Source organism: Alligator sinensis, unplaced genomic scaffold (assembly GCF_000455745.1).
Source record: "Alligator sinensis unplaced genomic scaffold, ASM45574v1 scaffold386_1, whole genome shotgun sequence".
Classification (NCBI taxonomy): Eukaryota; Metazoa; Chordata; order Crocodylia; family Alligatoridae; genus Alligator; species Alligator sinensis.
Window position 1 is genome coordinate 604,272 of NW_005841996.1, and position 14,220 is coordinate 618,491.

The 14,220-nt window shown below is 45.5% G+C and overlaps 1 protein-coding gene across 1 annotated transcript in view; it reads left to right on the forward strand.

The window, feature by feature from the left end:
- Nucleotides 1–14,220, forward strand: part of LOC102384022 (dynein heavy chain 5, axonemal-like) — a 303,673-nt gene that overhangs the window by 226,787 nt on the left and 62,666 nt on the right. Inside the window, exons 62-65 of the mRNA XM_025201485.1 lie at nucleotides 6,527–6,721; nucleotides 11,933–12,088; nucleotides 12,323–12,505; nucleotides 13,748–13,918. Of these exons, the coding sequence (XP_025057270.1) occupies nucleotides 6,527–6,721; nucleotides 11,933–12,088; nucleotides 12,323–12,505; nucleotides 13,748–13,918 (705 nt within the window). The remainder of the gene's footprint in view (nucleotides 1–6,526; nucleotides 6,722–11,932; nucleotides 12,089–12,322; nucleotides 12,506–13,747; nucleotides 13,919–14,220) is intronic.

Here is a 14,220-nt window from a genome sequence, read left to right on the forward strand (position 1 = left end):
GGCCGTGACGAGCCCCAGGAAGGGGGCAACTTAGAGAAGCCCAGCGTGGGCATGGCGAGCCCCAGGAGGGGGCACTACTAGGGGGTCCCAGTGTGGGCGTGACGAGCCCCAGAGACGGGGCGTTACTGAGAAGCCCAAGTGTGGGCGTAGAGAGCCCCCAGGAGGAGGGCAGCATTTTAAGAAGCCCAAGGTGAGCACGGCGAGCCCCAAAGAGGGGAGCGCCTTATTAGAGAAGGCCCAGAGAAGGGGGCGACACACCAGAGAAGGCCTGGGAGATGGGCGTGAATATAGACAGAGAGACAGACCAACGTCGATTCCATCCGCGAGGCTTGGGGCGTGGTATCAGGGGTGGTTGGAGCCACACGTAGCCCATAAGGCTAGGGTGCCTGGGAAGCACCCATCATACAGGGAGACCCCCGGTGGGTCCGGGAAAACACGGGGACAGAGGTCCCAACTAACCGTGCCCAAGGAGACGTGAGGCAGCCTCCCAACTTAACTTAAGATCAAAGACGTGGCGGGCGAGAATAGAGAGTGCCCTTGGGCCGACTTGGCACGGAGGAAGGGGCCTCAAGGAGTTCATGGCCCTCCTGCAGGACCCCGTCGTGACAACTGGTGCATTGGCCGGGAAGATAAGGCCGCGCACGGGGAAGGAACCCGTGTCCCCTAGGAGGGGGAACGAACCTTAGGGCTAGAACAAATATAAAGAAAGGTGAGGCAGTGAGATTTGGGGCTTCAGAGGATAAGCCCAGATCAAATACAAGACTGCCAGTCGGAATTTTAGAAGAGAAGACGGGTCTAGTCTAGGACAAGAGGAGAACCATGGCCAGAATAGAGGACATGGAGAGCCTAAAACAAGAGAATTTCACCTGGCTATTATGGGTGAGTGAATGAGAGGAAGATATTGCACAGCTAGAGTGGGAGCTAGAGGTAGCCCAATCCCAGAAGGAGCAGGTGAGGGCAAAGGCCGCTGGATTGGAACAGTGGCTACAAGCAGGGAGAAAGGAAGGAGGCCCTAAAGAAATTAGGCGCCTGATGACAGCAGAGGCAGAGAGGACTCGAGCACTAGAATGACTCATGGCAGAAGAAGCCAAGAGGAGCAGACGGAGAGAAGAGAATCTGCAAGAGATGCAGAGGGAAATGTCAGCATGGAGGGCAAGATACGACGCACTCCATGAGCGAAACCTGTTCCTGGAAAAGGAGTTAGAGACTGGGGTGAGAGAGAACGAGGAGTTACAGTCCCAATTGCAAAGCGTGGAGGTGGAAAAAGGACACCTGGAAGAACAGGTACGGTCCCTTGAAACCCACCTAGAGGTCAGCTCAGCTAGAGAGGCAGCGATAAATGTGGAAAGAAAGCAGTTGCAGCTGCAGAGGCTGACCCTAAGGCAGCAGATTCAAACCTTAGAGGCAGAAAATAAAACTTTACGGGCAGCAAGTAGTCAGACAGCTACAAAGGGCCAAGACTATGGAGAGTTAGAAGGTCCAGAAGTAACAAGTACAGCCACCCAAACAGAAGGAGGGCCGAAGGCTCCAGGGTAGGATTTCAGGGAAACTGTACAGGAGGACCTGGAGAATTGGCAAGAACGATGCTTACAGGCGGAGTACCAGGTCGAGGAAATGCGAGAAAAGCTAATAGAGAGCTATGCCCAGGCAGAAAAGACAGGGAAAGCGATAACACAAGAAATAGAGAAGGTGAGAGACTATATGGCCAGTCATGAGGCATTAGAAGAGCAGAAGCAGTCCCTGGAGACAGAGGTAAAAGCCAGAACACAGGAGTGTGTAGAGTTGCAGGCCCAATGACAAAGGGTAGAAAAGGAGAAGGACCAATTGAGGGAAGAAATACGGTCCCTGAAGGCCCTATTAAAAGAGAGCACAGCCAGGGAGCTAGCATGCCGAGAAAGGATTGAACAACAATCAGTACCGGCTGCTCAGATACAAAGCAAGAGACTGACCATGATAAGCAGCCTGTTGGAGGAACATGCCTCCATGATTAAGGCAGGATGCGAGGAGCACCTTAAGGAGTCTAAAAGCTTGAAAGAGACTCTAATAGACACAGAGAAACTGATAGAGACTGCACAGCCCAGGCTCCTAAAGGTCCTGAAAACCCAGGGACCACCTAAGACGAAAGGCTTAGAAATTCCTAAAGAAGAAGGAACAGAGCTGCAGGAAAAGAATACAGGGATGGAGGCACTCTCAGGGGTAGACTCCACAAGAATGAGAGAAGAGATCACATCCATAGTTATGGAGTGCCTGAATCAGAGATGGGGTCAATGGGCGAGTCAGTATGCTCAAGAAATGAACTGCCTGAGGGAAAAACTGGAGAAAGTTGCTAGCTGGTGTGATGCTGGAATATTGACAGCACCAAAACAAGGGCAACTGAGGGAACTAAACCAGGGAAAGGTGGCAACTGTACAAGAGAGTGAGCCGGTTAGTAGAAGAGATGAGAGCAGTGACCTAAACGACCTAGTTCACACTCAGAAGGGGGGACAGACAAAACAGAAAGGCCAGAGACCAAAGATGGCCCAGGCTTGGGCATATAATAGACAAGGGGCAGCTTCTAAAGGAGAGAAAGCGGTAGAACCTCCAAGTAAAAGAGAGGTCCAAAGGCCTGAGGGGGACCAGAGGAGCCAAACCTCCAGAGAAACTAAGGGGGGAGGAGAAAGACATCTCAAGCTGCACCCTAAGAATGAAATATCCAGCCCTGCACAGAAGCAGAGATCGAATCGAACCCAGACTGCAGGCCAAACTGAAGAGGCAGAAGGTCCATCAATAACCAAGGTAATTTGGGTGGAGAAAGAACAACAGGGAGGAAGGCGGCCATGCGTGTACGTTAACAACCTCCCAGGGCAAGTCAGATGGTGGACACTGAGGCAAATAGTTGAAGCCAGAATCAGGGGAGTCACATTTGCAAAGATATATACAGGGCCTGGTGGCAGATCTACAGGCCGAGATAAAATAGAATTTTGGAGGGAGGAAGATGCCCGACGTGCACTTAGGATGCAGTGGGAGCTTTGGGGAAAGCTCAGGGATTGGCAAGAAACCAAGGAAAGGAGGGATTTATTACAAGAAACACAAAGGAAAGGAGACCTGGGACACAGATGGAGGAAAAGGGACAAGATACCCCAAGTAGCAGAAGGTAGCTCTCCCAGGAAGAGAGAGGAGGCTTTGTCTCCATAGTGATGGGGCAGTGAAGGAGGAAAAGAGAGGCCTGGTTTGCACCTTACCAGGGATGGCTAATGTGGGAGGACTACCTGCGGCGGGGTAACTCCCGAGAAATCCCACATGGTGCGCCCTGGGGAAATGGCGAGGAGGAGGCGCCTAAAAACCTCCGCCTATTGCATTTGAGTCACCGGGTGCCTGAAGAAAGGCCGAGAAGAGTCACCAAGTCCAGCAACACCGGAAGAGAGTGAAGATCCACCTCGGTGAGTCCGATCTTAAGGGGGGAGGTATGTCACAGGGCACCTTGGTGCTCTGCTCCTAGAGACTGGAAACTGCCAGGGAGAGAGCCCTGGCAGGACATAACGAGCACAGCTGCGGGTTGCCTGGGAAAACCAGGAAGTCAGCTGACCGGAGGGGGCAGGGCCTGGCCCTCATAAAGCCCAGGGCTGAGGCCAGGCTGGCAGTTCCCTGCCAGCAGCCAGAGAGGCAGGAGCTCCCTCAGCCAGGATGAGGGAAGAAGCCTGATCACAAGTACAGCTCATGATAGCTCTGGAGGCTTGAGCAATGATGCTAAGTTATAGCCAGGTGGCTTCTGCGGTTATAGCCAGGCGGCTTATAGTTATGTTGTAGCCTAGGGGCTTGTGGTTATGTTTTGTCGTTGTATTACACCGGTGGTTTGGGTGAGGCTATAAGGGGTTGGAGGAGGCCTCATAGGGACCCCCAGTGGGGTGGGGGCCCCAGCGCCAGTGAGGGTGCAGTATCCTCATTGGGCACTCACAACGGAGTGTGAGGACCTTGGCGCCAGTGCGGGCGTGACGAGCCCCAGAGAGGGGGCACGATTGAGAATCCCAGTACGGGCGTGACGAGCCCTAGGAAGGGGGCAACTTTGAGAAGCCCTAGTTGGGCACAACGAGCCCCAGGAAGGGGGCAACTTTGAGAAGCCCAAGTTGGGCACAACGAGCCCCAGGGAAGGGGACAGCCATTTAAGGAGCCCAGCGTGGGCAAGGCGAGCCCCAGTAGCGGGCATTACTAGGAAGTCCCAGTGCGGGCATGATGAGCCCCAGAGACAGGGCGTTTTGAGAAGCCCAGTGCAGGCGTGACGAGCCCCAGAGAGGGGGCATGATTGAGAAGCCCAGTGCGGCCGTGACGAGCCCCAGGAAGGGGGCAACTTAGAGAAGCCCAAGTTGGGCACAATGAGGCCCAGGAAGGGGCAACTTAGAGAAGCCCAGTGCGGGCACGGCGAGCCCCAGGAGGGGGCACTACTAGGAGGTCCCATTGTGGGTGTGACGAGCCCCAGAGATGGGGTGTTACTGAGAAGCCCAAGTGTGGGTGTAGAGAGCCCCCAGGAGGAGGGCAGCATTTTAAGAAGCCCAAGGTGAGCAAGGCGAGCCCCAAAGAGGGGAGCGCCTTATTAGAGAAGGCCCCAGAGAAGGGGGCGGCACACCAGGGAAGGCCCCAGAGAAGGGGGCGGCACACCAGGGAAGGCCCGGGAGACGGGCATGAATATAGACAGAGAGACAGACCAACGTCGATTCCATCCGCGAGGCTTGGGGCGTGGTATCGGGGGTGGTTGGAGCCACGCGTAGCCCATAAGGCTAGGGTGCCTGGGAAGCACCCATCATACAGGGAGACCCCCGGTGGGTCCGGGAAAACATGGGGACAGAGGTCCCAACTAACCGGGCCCAAGGAGACGTGAGGCAGCCGCCCAACTTAACTTAAGATCAAAGACGTGGCAGGCGAGAATAGAGGGTGCCCTTGGGCCGACTTGGCACGGAGGAAGGGGCCTCAAGGAGTTCACGGCCCTCCTGCAGGACCCTGCCGTGACAGTCTGTCTTAGAGAGTATCTTCTCCTAATATGCAGCGTCAAAAGATTCTTGCAGAATTAATTACTTCTTGCTTTTGGGACATCTCTCAAGTTTCTTATTCCCCAAGACTGAGAGTTCTAGTCCCCAGAGAAGAAAAATCAATGGCCTGTAAGTCAGGTCCTCTGAAACTCTTTTGAGAGCATTCTTGTTCAGTTACCTTTCTTCATAATTTTTTTTTTTTTTTTTAGTGAATTAAGTACTTAAAAAAAAAAAAAAAAAAAAAGCAGATGGATTTCCCGGAGCAGAAAAGAAAGCAGCCTATACAGAGATCCTAGCTGCATAAACCTGCTCAAAATGGAATTCCTCCCTAGGGGAAGGTACCTAAGCACTACCTATTGTAGCATCTAAGTATAGGTACCCTGGAATTCATTTGGAACTCACCCTTAACACTTGGCTATTTTGAGTCTCACTTTTCCATCTGAAAAGTGGAGTGAATAAATTTCTCAGCCTTGTGAGGATGTTCTGAAGCTTCCTTTTATTAAATTATTTAAACTGCTCCAGAGGATTAGCTTGAGGGCAAATAGAACTAGAACAAAAGAATGCAAATAGAACTAGTCTTTGTTTCCTATACATACCAGTTTTATTAACTCTCATGTTGGTCTTCAGGGTCCACTGGAGGGCATCATGTGAATTTCCAGCTGTACAGAACAATTCTACTCAGAAAGATGTTGAATGATGTTGATGTTTGACCTTAGGTAGTCAAAGGGTCTCTGGTTGTTCTGGGGTTGGTAAAAAGGAGGGTAGCTTACTTAGATTAGAAACACAGTTGGGTTGTGGACTACACCCAGCATGATCACAAGAAACACTTGCTTTTTAATTCTGGCTCTGGGGTGCCAGTCAAGACACCTGAAACCAATGGGTGTTAGGTCCTAAAGAGGAGATAAGCACCTAAATACCTTTGAAGATGTGGGCCCTATCCTCCTTAGAAAGGGAAGAATTTCAATAGCAAACCTACAGAAGGATTCCTTGAGATAAACATTCCAAGAAATAATGGCCACAGGCTAGCAGAGAGCAGATTTAGATTGGACATTAGGAGGAACTTCTTCACAGTTCGAGTGGCCAAGGTCTGGAACGGGCTCCCAAGGGAGGTGGTGCTCTCCCCTACCCTGGGGGTCTTCAAGAGGAGGTTAGATAACCATCTAGCTGAGGTCATCTAGATCCAGCACTCTTTCCTGCCTATGCAGGGGGTCGGACTCAATGATCTATTGAGGTCCCTTCCGACCCTAACGTCTATGAATCTATGAAACAGTATAAATTGAGAGCTAAAATATTCTGTCATCTACTGTGAGAAGATTAGGAATTTTATCCTGTTAGAAATATTTTCCCAAGGCTAGGTCCTGAAATCCTTATTCAGATAAAATGCTAACTTTTCCTGAGTAAAGTTTCCAGGTTTAAATTTTACTAAAGAACTATTATCAAGATTATTTTTTTCAGAAACTGGCTTTCTACCCAACTACTTTAATAATGATACACTATTAATTCTGCAATTTAATATTTTATATTAGGATCTTAACCTCATCAGTATGCTTGCTGCCAATGCTACAGTTGGTGAATGGAATCTCCAGGGTCTTCCAAATGATGACCTTTCAATTCAGAATGGAATTATTGTCACAAAGGCATCTCGATATCCTTTGTTGATTGACCCACAAGGTCAAGGAAAGATCTGGATTAAAAATAAAGAAAAGAATAATGAACTCCAGGTACACTCTTTGTTTAAAACAGTTTTCATTTCTGTCTCCTCTTAGACCACTACTAGTAGTACAATTTCTTTTACAAAATAAAATGCTACCACGTATGGGTCATATATTGTGGTATCTGGAATCAAATATTCATTTTATACTATCTCTGGTGTAAAGATATAAAGAAATGTTGAAATGTTTGTGTGTATAAATATATAAAAAACATTTACATATATATTTATATATACACATGCATAAATGTGTATATTTTATTAATACATTGTATATTTTTGTGAGGAATGTTTTATTAATTTGCCTACAGAAAGAGGCAATATAAATTATAGAAAGGTAAATCACTCATCACTTGTATTAGTATGGAATACTGCATAATTCATGGGATCTTCAATAGAATTATGCAATTTTAGAATTCATCCATATAGGAAGGCTAGACAACAAAAGATAATAGGGTGGGCTACAGGAATAAAATAAGGGAAAATGTGCAGGAACAGGGAGAAAGAGAGAAAAGAAATTGAGGTAGGAAAAAACATGTATGTGGAAAGGAAGTCCGGCATTCTTGGATGAGTGTAACATTTTTCATTCAAGTTTATCTAAATATGTGGTCTAATTTCGCTTCACACTCATACTTCATGTATGTAACAAACACATGTGTAGAAAATTGTGTTTGTTATATCTGCTTGCTTACTTCATGCTACAACCAATATTTCATCTTTGGGAGCTTAGACTTTATGTAACATTCCAAATCTGTAAGTTCTTCAAACATATGGGGTGGCCTTCTATTCATTCCTGGTCATCTAAGTAGCCATTTTTTTGTTGACTACAGGATATTTTTTGTACTTACACACCCAGAGGAGTTCTTGTATAGTTGGAATAGTTAGAAGACAAGCTTCCAGGATTCAGGCACCTTTTATCATATTTTGGAAAGAAGTGATCTATGTCCACAAGCCTAAATTAGGCCCTTGCTTTCCTTTTATAGTGCTTTTGGAGACAGAGGGCTTGCCAGTGCCCACCCTGCCTTTGCCCTTCCATAAAGGCTTCAAGCCTAGAAGTATGCTGGTGAAACTGCTCCTTGGGGTTGTTTCCAGCAGTTGCTCTCAAGCATAATAGAAACTGAGGGGCCAGATCTGGCTAGTGTACTTTGATTGGACCCTGCAGACAACATAGGTGAAGGAACACCTAGTTTGTAGATCTGAACTGGGCTTAGATGACCAGCTTAACCCTGCCAAGGCTCAGGCAATTTGGGTCATAACAAGAAGCAAACATTTAAGTGCCAGGGATACTTTGTCGATGAAAAATTTACAGATGAAAACATAGGTACTTAAAAGAACGCTTATGGGAATGCCAAGTAGTATAGGCTTGAGAGCCTCTAGGATTTAGAGGCAGTTGATCAAAGATTTTAAGGATGTAAATTTTTTATTTAGGCCTCCTCGGAGGCATTTAGGTGGAGCTAAATCTCTTCCATATGCATTAATTAAAAGACGACCACATTTTGTCTGCATTAGTTAGTTTCCCAAGACCTGCCCTCCCTAGAGAGAGATCATTACATTTTGATATATATCCCAAAATTGTAATCCAATATATAATGTCATCCACAGAAATGATAAATGGGTGACATTACATTTACAGTTCAGGTAAATGATAAGATAAAATGGGAGAGAGAGAGAGGGATTGAAAAGTATTTCAAAATATTGCAGATTCCTGTAAAGTAACACAGCACTCTAACCACAAGGTAGATGTTATCTGGCATCCTTTATAGCCCTCCCCTAAAAGCTGTCCTATATATAGTGTCTTCCAGTTAGAAATCATATTGATTTTGAAGAAGTACTCTCAATTATTTTTTAATAATAATTTCATGCCATTAGGCTTGTCTTTCCTCAAATAGTCAACTGTTAATTTAATAGAAAGTAACTCCATTTCCCTAATTTTTTTTTTTTTTAATTCTGGTTTTTTAAATGATATGTTGCTTTTTTTTTTTTTTTTTTTTTTTTAAACTAATGTAATGCATTTATTGAGTGTCTTCACAAACTTCAAGCACATAAGGGCATGTTCATAGCACCATGATCATGGTGACTTGGGGGGATGTGGGCCCTGAAATAATTCTTGTACCAATTATCTGTCCACAGACCGGTAGTTAAGACTGTTTTTAAAGCCCAAAACATTTTCCCTCCAATTCTCCTTATGGAAAAATATCTACATTTATGTTTGTCAACTTTTTGATGTTTTTCTCAATGTCACTCACTTTTCCTTCACAAGTCCCTTTGTAAGTATTTTCAAAGAACTTTCTCTTTTTTACATTTGTGCTATTTGGATGTGTTTATCAACTCTAGGATTATAGACATTAATTTAGGGCAGAGGTATTGAACTATCCCGCTCTGCAGAAGTTGTGTAGGTCAGATGAGAGGCATGGGGCTGGTCTGCAGGCTGGATTGGGCCACAGACTGGCCCCACACACTGGAGCCAGCACACAGGGCTGATCTGGCACAGGCACCTCATGTAGTACACACCCCAGAGCAGCCCTGGCACTGAGTACAGTATGTGCCAGCCTCAGTCTGGGACTCATGCACAGAGCTGGCTCAGGGTGCACACTGCATGAGGTACCCATGCTGGACTGGACCTTTGTACTGGCTCTGTTGTGTGGGGCCAGTCTGTGGGCCTAATTTGGACCAGCTCTGGAGTCAGTGTGCACAGCCAGTCTAGTGTGAATGCTGCATACAGTGTGCACCCCAGACCAGCCCCTTGTGCTGTGCAAAGCCCCTATGGCACTGGGTCCAGCCCCTTGCATTACATGCATCATTCACCAGACTGATTGGCTCTGTGCACCATATGCAGCTTATAGGACCAGGGCTGGTGCATGCCTCATGAAGCACTTGGGGTTGATCTGAGACCCATGGACCAAATCAGAGGAATCCACAGGCCAGATTTGTCCTGTGGGCCCTATCTTTGGCACCCTTAAATAAAGCCTTTGGGCCAGGCGTCAGATTCTTTTGTTTCCTGTCACTAGATAAGGTGAGCTTTCAAGTTGGGAGTCAGAGGGGGAAAAGTTCATGGCCAGATCTATGGAAGAGTAAGGGCTTTGGGCATATATAGCATCACATCTGGAACATCCTGATTTGCTTTGGTCATGTCATAGTTATTTTTTTCTTCGTTATTCTCACTATATCAGAAGCTATGGGTATATGTCTGGTGGTTATAGAGGTACTTCAATTTTAACACAGCTAAATGTGCCAACAGGTTTATTATAAGTACATAGATCAGTGTAAGAGGGCAGGCTCGAGTGGCACAGTAACACCTTCTGGTGACCACCAGACTCTGGCTCCTCCAGTTCCTGGGGGCCCTTCCCTCTTTTTCACTCACCTGCCACACCTTGGATGTTATTTGAAAATAGAGGATTGGGAGGTGACCGAAGTGCCCCAGAGAAACCATTTTGTTTAGTCCCTCTAACTCACTTTCTCTGTGTCTCTTGACACCTAGTGCCTTAAGGGCTGTGTTTGTGGCTTCCTACCTCACCTACAGATAAGCCCATGCCTTGCTGGTGTTACTGTTCAGCCACTTTCCCTTTGTTGGGGTCTTGGCCTTCTTGGCCTCTGCCCTCTTTCTCTCTGGGCCTTTTATCCCAGGCCCACTGTACTGGACCTGGTTTCTGGGCTCCAGCCCTTGTCTCACCTACTATGGCTCTGTGCTCTGCTTTGGGCACTGGGCTCTCCAGCCCTGTCTCTGCCTTGCTTAGGGCTCTCACCTACTTTGGCTCTATCCCCAACCCGCTTTGGGCATTGGGCCCCCTGGATCTATCTCTGCCCAGCTCTGGGCATTGCTGGGACCTCCTTCACCCCTAATAGTCCCCATCCAAACCACTGGTCTTAAACTATAACAAAGAAATTAGCCCTCTGAGTATAACACAACATAAAGGCAGGCTTATGCCTTAACTAAACACTCTCTCACTGGGTAAGTCAATGTTGTAAAGAACAAGTCATGCTATCACTTCAACACAGGCAGCCCTGCTTGGGCAGCCATGCAAGCAAAGAGAACAGGCCATCGCTTTAACATAAGCAAAATCCTCCCTGCTTGGAGTAAATGAATCTCCTCTGGGCATGTCCTAACCTAGGCCACTCACCCTGCACCCGAGGGTTCTGTCTCCTGCCTGAGTTCCCCAGTGGTTCCTTTCTTTCCCTTTTGGCTCCCTGCAGAGCTTTCTCCAGCAGCTGTTCTTTTCACAGAGTGCTATCCTCTGACTGCCTCCAGGCACACCCTTATCTTGCCCTGTCCATCAGCATACTTGGAGCGGGTGAATCCCTGGCTCTCAATTGTTTATCCTTTTTGCTAATGAGCCTCTCTCCCTCCCTGTGGCTGCCTACATTTATAGTCTGCAAGTCTTACATTGGCTGTTCATTTACACACGCAGCAGCTGTTTTGGTGCATTTTCCCCTTTGTCCGTAACAGGAGTCTCCGGCTCCCTGTTACAGTCTGATTCTAGTTCACCTATTAGGCATGGAAGTACTTAGAAAGGTATTCTGATTTCATCCAGAAAAGTCTGAAGTGGCATTGAACCTGTAGCCCAGTGACTAGGGCAGTCTCTTAAGAAATGTGATTCTCAGATTCTGGTCCTTGCCCCCAGGACTGTTTCTGTATTTTAAGTTAAACAAGTATTACCTAAATTGCATAAGCAATCCCCAAGTAGGGTAATCAGGACCTCCCCACCCCACAGCAGCACACTCCCTCTTGTGCTCTGTCTTTCTGGCACCAAGAATCTTGCATTTCTTTCTCCAAAGTAGTCCACCTTTAACAGGGTTGGGTAGAGAATTCCCCCAAAAGAATGGCCTAAGGTCATATGGTTAGGATATTCTTCTTGCAGGCAGGAGATATGGTTTTGAACCCCCTGATGCTGGGGAGGGCACTGAACCCAAAAGCCACACTTCCTGGGGACAGCTCTCAACCTGAGGCTGTTAGGTTAAAGATGAATACTTAGGTACTACAGTGACTGGAGACATGTAAGCAAGTAAATGAGATATGCAACAATGAGGAAAAACAAAATCAATCCTCCTCCTCCCCATCAAGTCTAGGGCAAAACTTTCATTAACTTCAAAGGAAACAGGAGCAAGCCCATATATTGTGGTGATGCATGTAGTTGGTCAGGGAGAATTCCATTTTTTACAGTGTTGGTAGATTGAACATTATATATGACAAGATGGTATTTTTACTGGAAACAAATCTTCTTAGGTTACAGCTCTGAACCACAAGTACTTCAGGAATCATATAGAAGACTGCCTTTCCCTGGGAAGACCTCTGTTAATAGAAGATGTTGGAGAAGAACTCGATCCTGCTCTAGATAGCATTTTGGAAAAAAATTTCATAAGATCTGGCTCAACTCATAAAGTAAGATGACTTTTAAACACAAAAATAAAAGGGCAGTAGACTTGATACCTCAAGACAAATGCTAACTACATGTCATAGTGATGGGCACCTTTGAAATGAACAGATACTACTTATTTTAATTCTATTTTTGATTCTTCTATAAGTAAGATTAACTTTCTTTGGAAAAAAGATCATAATTGTTCCTTGGAATGCTAGCCTATGAAAATTAAAAATCTATTTCTCTTTTATTTTCAGGTAAAAGTAGGTGACAAGGAAGTAGATGTGATGACGGGATTTACGCTTTATATAACAACTAAATTAGCTAATCCGTCCTATACTCCTGAGCTCAGTGCCAAAACAGCTGTGATTGATTTCACTGTTACCATGAAAGGATTGGAAGATCAGCTCCTTGGCCGTGTCATCCTCACTGAAAAACAGGTAAGTGCTAAGCCTTGGATCAGTAGTATTTTAATATGTATGAAAGAAAATATTTCCCAGTATGTATATCGTGAGTGGATTTGTTTTGCATCTTGGCCAAGCTCAAAGAGTGTCATTAATAAAATGTGAATGAAAGCTGAAGTCTTCTTGGGTTTACTTCCACACAAGACAAAATGTGAAGCTAGACTTTTAACAGGTGTTGAGAATTTTTAGGTTGAAAACCTCTGAAAATCTGTCTTGTGGAAAACATAGACTAGAGAAGAGAAAAAAAACCCAGGGATTTGCTAGTCACCAGTAGGGCAGGAAGGAACATTTATCCATCATGAATGCTACTGGCTTCCAGAGGATTGCTGCTGGCTTCCTGCCCACCTGCTCCTGATTGCAGACACTGAACCCAGAAATGAAATGGTGAACTCACTCCAGGGGCACCACTGGCCTCCACTCTAGAGATAACTGCTTCCTGTGTATTTTGAGAATAATGGCAGGGATGTCCCTGGAGCAGCTTCACCACTTTATGTCTGTGTTTGGTTCATGTGGAACAGAAGTGGATGGGTGGGGCATACTTGTGGGCAGCTCCTCTGACAGCCCTAAGGATGTCATGTAGTTAGAACAATGTCTGCATTAGCATGCACATGCAATCTGAATGGAAAACATTAAATTGCAGGTTTCCAAAGAGAATGATTTTCAGATTTTAGAGTAAAATCACACATTCTTTGAAACACCAAACAGCATTTCTGTTGTCTTGGTTATTGGAGCAAATGAAAATAAATAGAAAAGAGTTATAGCTATAGAGAAATGAATGTTTAAAAATTACTGATTTCACCCTACAAAGTGCTTGAACTCTTCTCTGCTGAGAACGATCCTGGGGCCTTTCTAGAAAGTGGGGCTATGCTACATCCATTTCCTAGCTACCCCATCACTTCACTTCCCAGCTGCCAATTTATTTGATCTTTTAAGTCTACCTTTTGCTAGTTCTTCTTGGAAATTACAACCTAATAATCTTATCAAAATGGATTTTTTTTATTAATGGCCTACATTTTCATTACTGAACATGCTTCAGAATAAAATAAAAAGAGGGTGCAATAGATTTTATTTCTACATAACATTTTCGCATCCTATAGAAATGGTAGCAAAATCCCCAGTCTTTCTATGATGCATGACATCCCACATTTTTGGCGTGGGTATAAGTAACATTTCTTTTGAATTCATCTTAAAGATTCTAATCAATATTATATACTACAGGAGCTAGAAGCAGAAAGAGTCAAGCTGATGGAAGAAGTGACGTTTAACAAGAGGAAAATGCAGGAACTTGAAGACAATCTTCTTGTCCGTCTAACCAGCACAGAGGGGTCTTTGGTTGAAGACACATCTTTGATAGAAGTCCTAAGAATCACTAAAATAACTGCAGAGGAGGTGAATTTTGAATACACTAGAAATGTATTTTGATATTTACAGACTCTCTAAACAGAATTGTCTCCCTATTTTTGTTCCTGAGTTTATTACGAGTACATAAAATGGTGACTTTATAACAAGTACATAATACAATATTGCTATTCCCAGTGAACAAGTCAGATATGCATATTACATGCAATGTAAAATTCTGCATGAGCACTTTTGTATTACAGTAAAGTAGCAGGCCTAATCAGGATCAGGTGACAATGTGCTTTGTGCTGTTCAAATAAACATGAAAACACATTGCCTATATTGACGCTCTT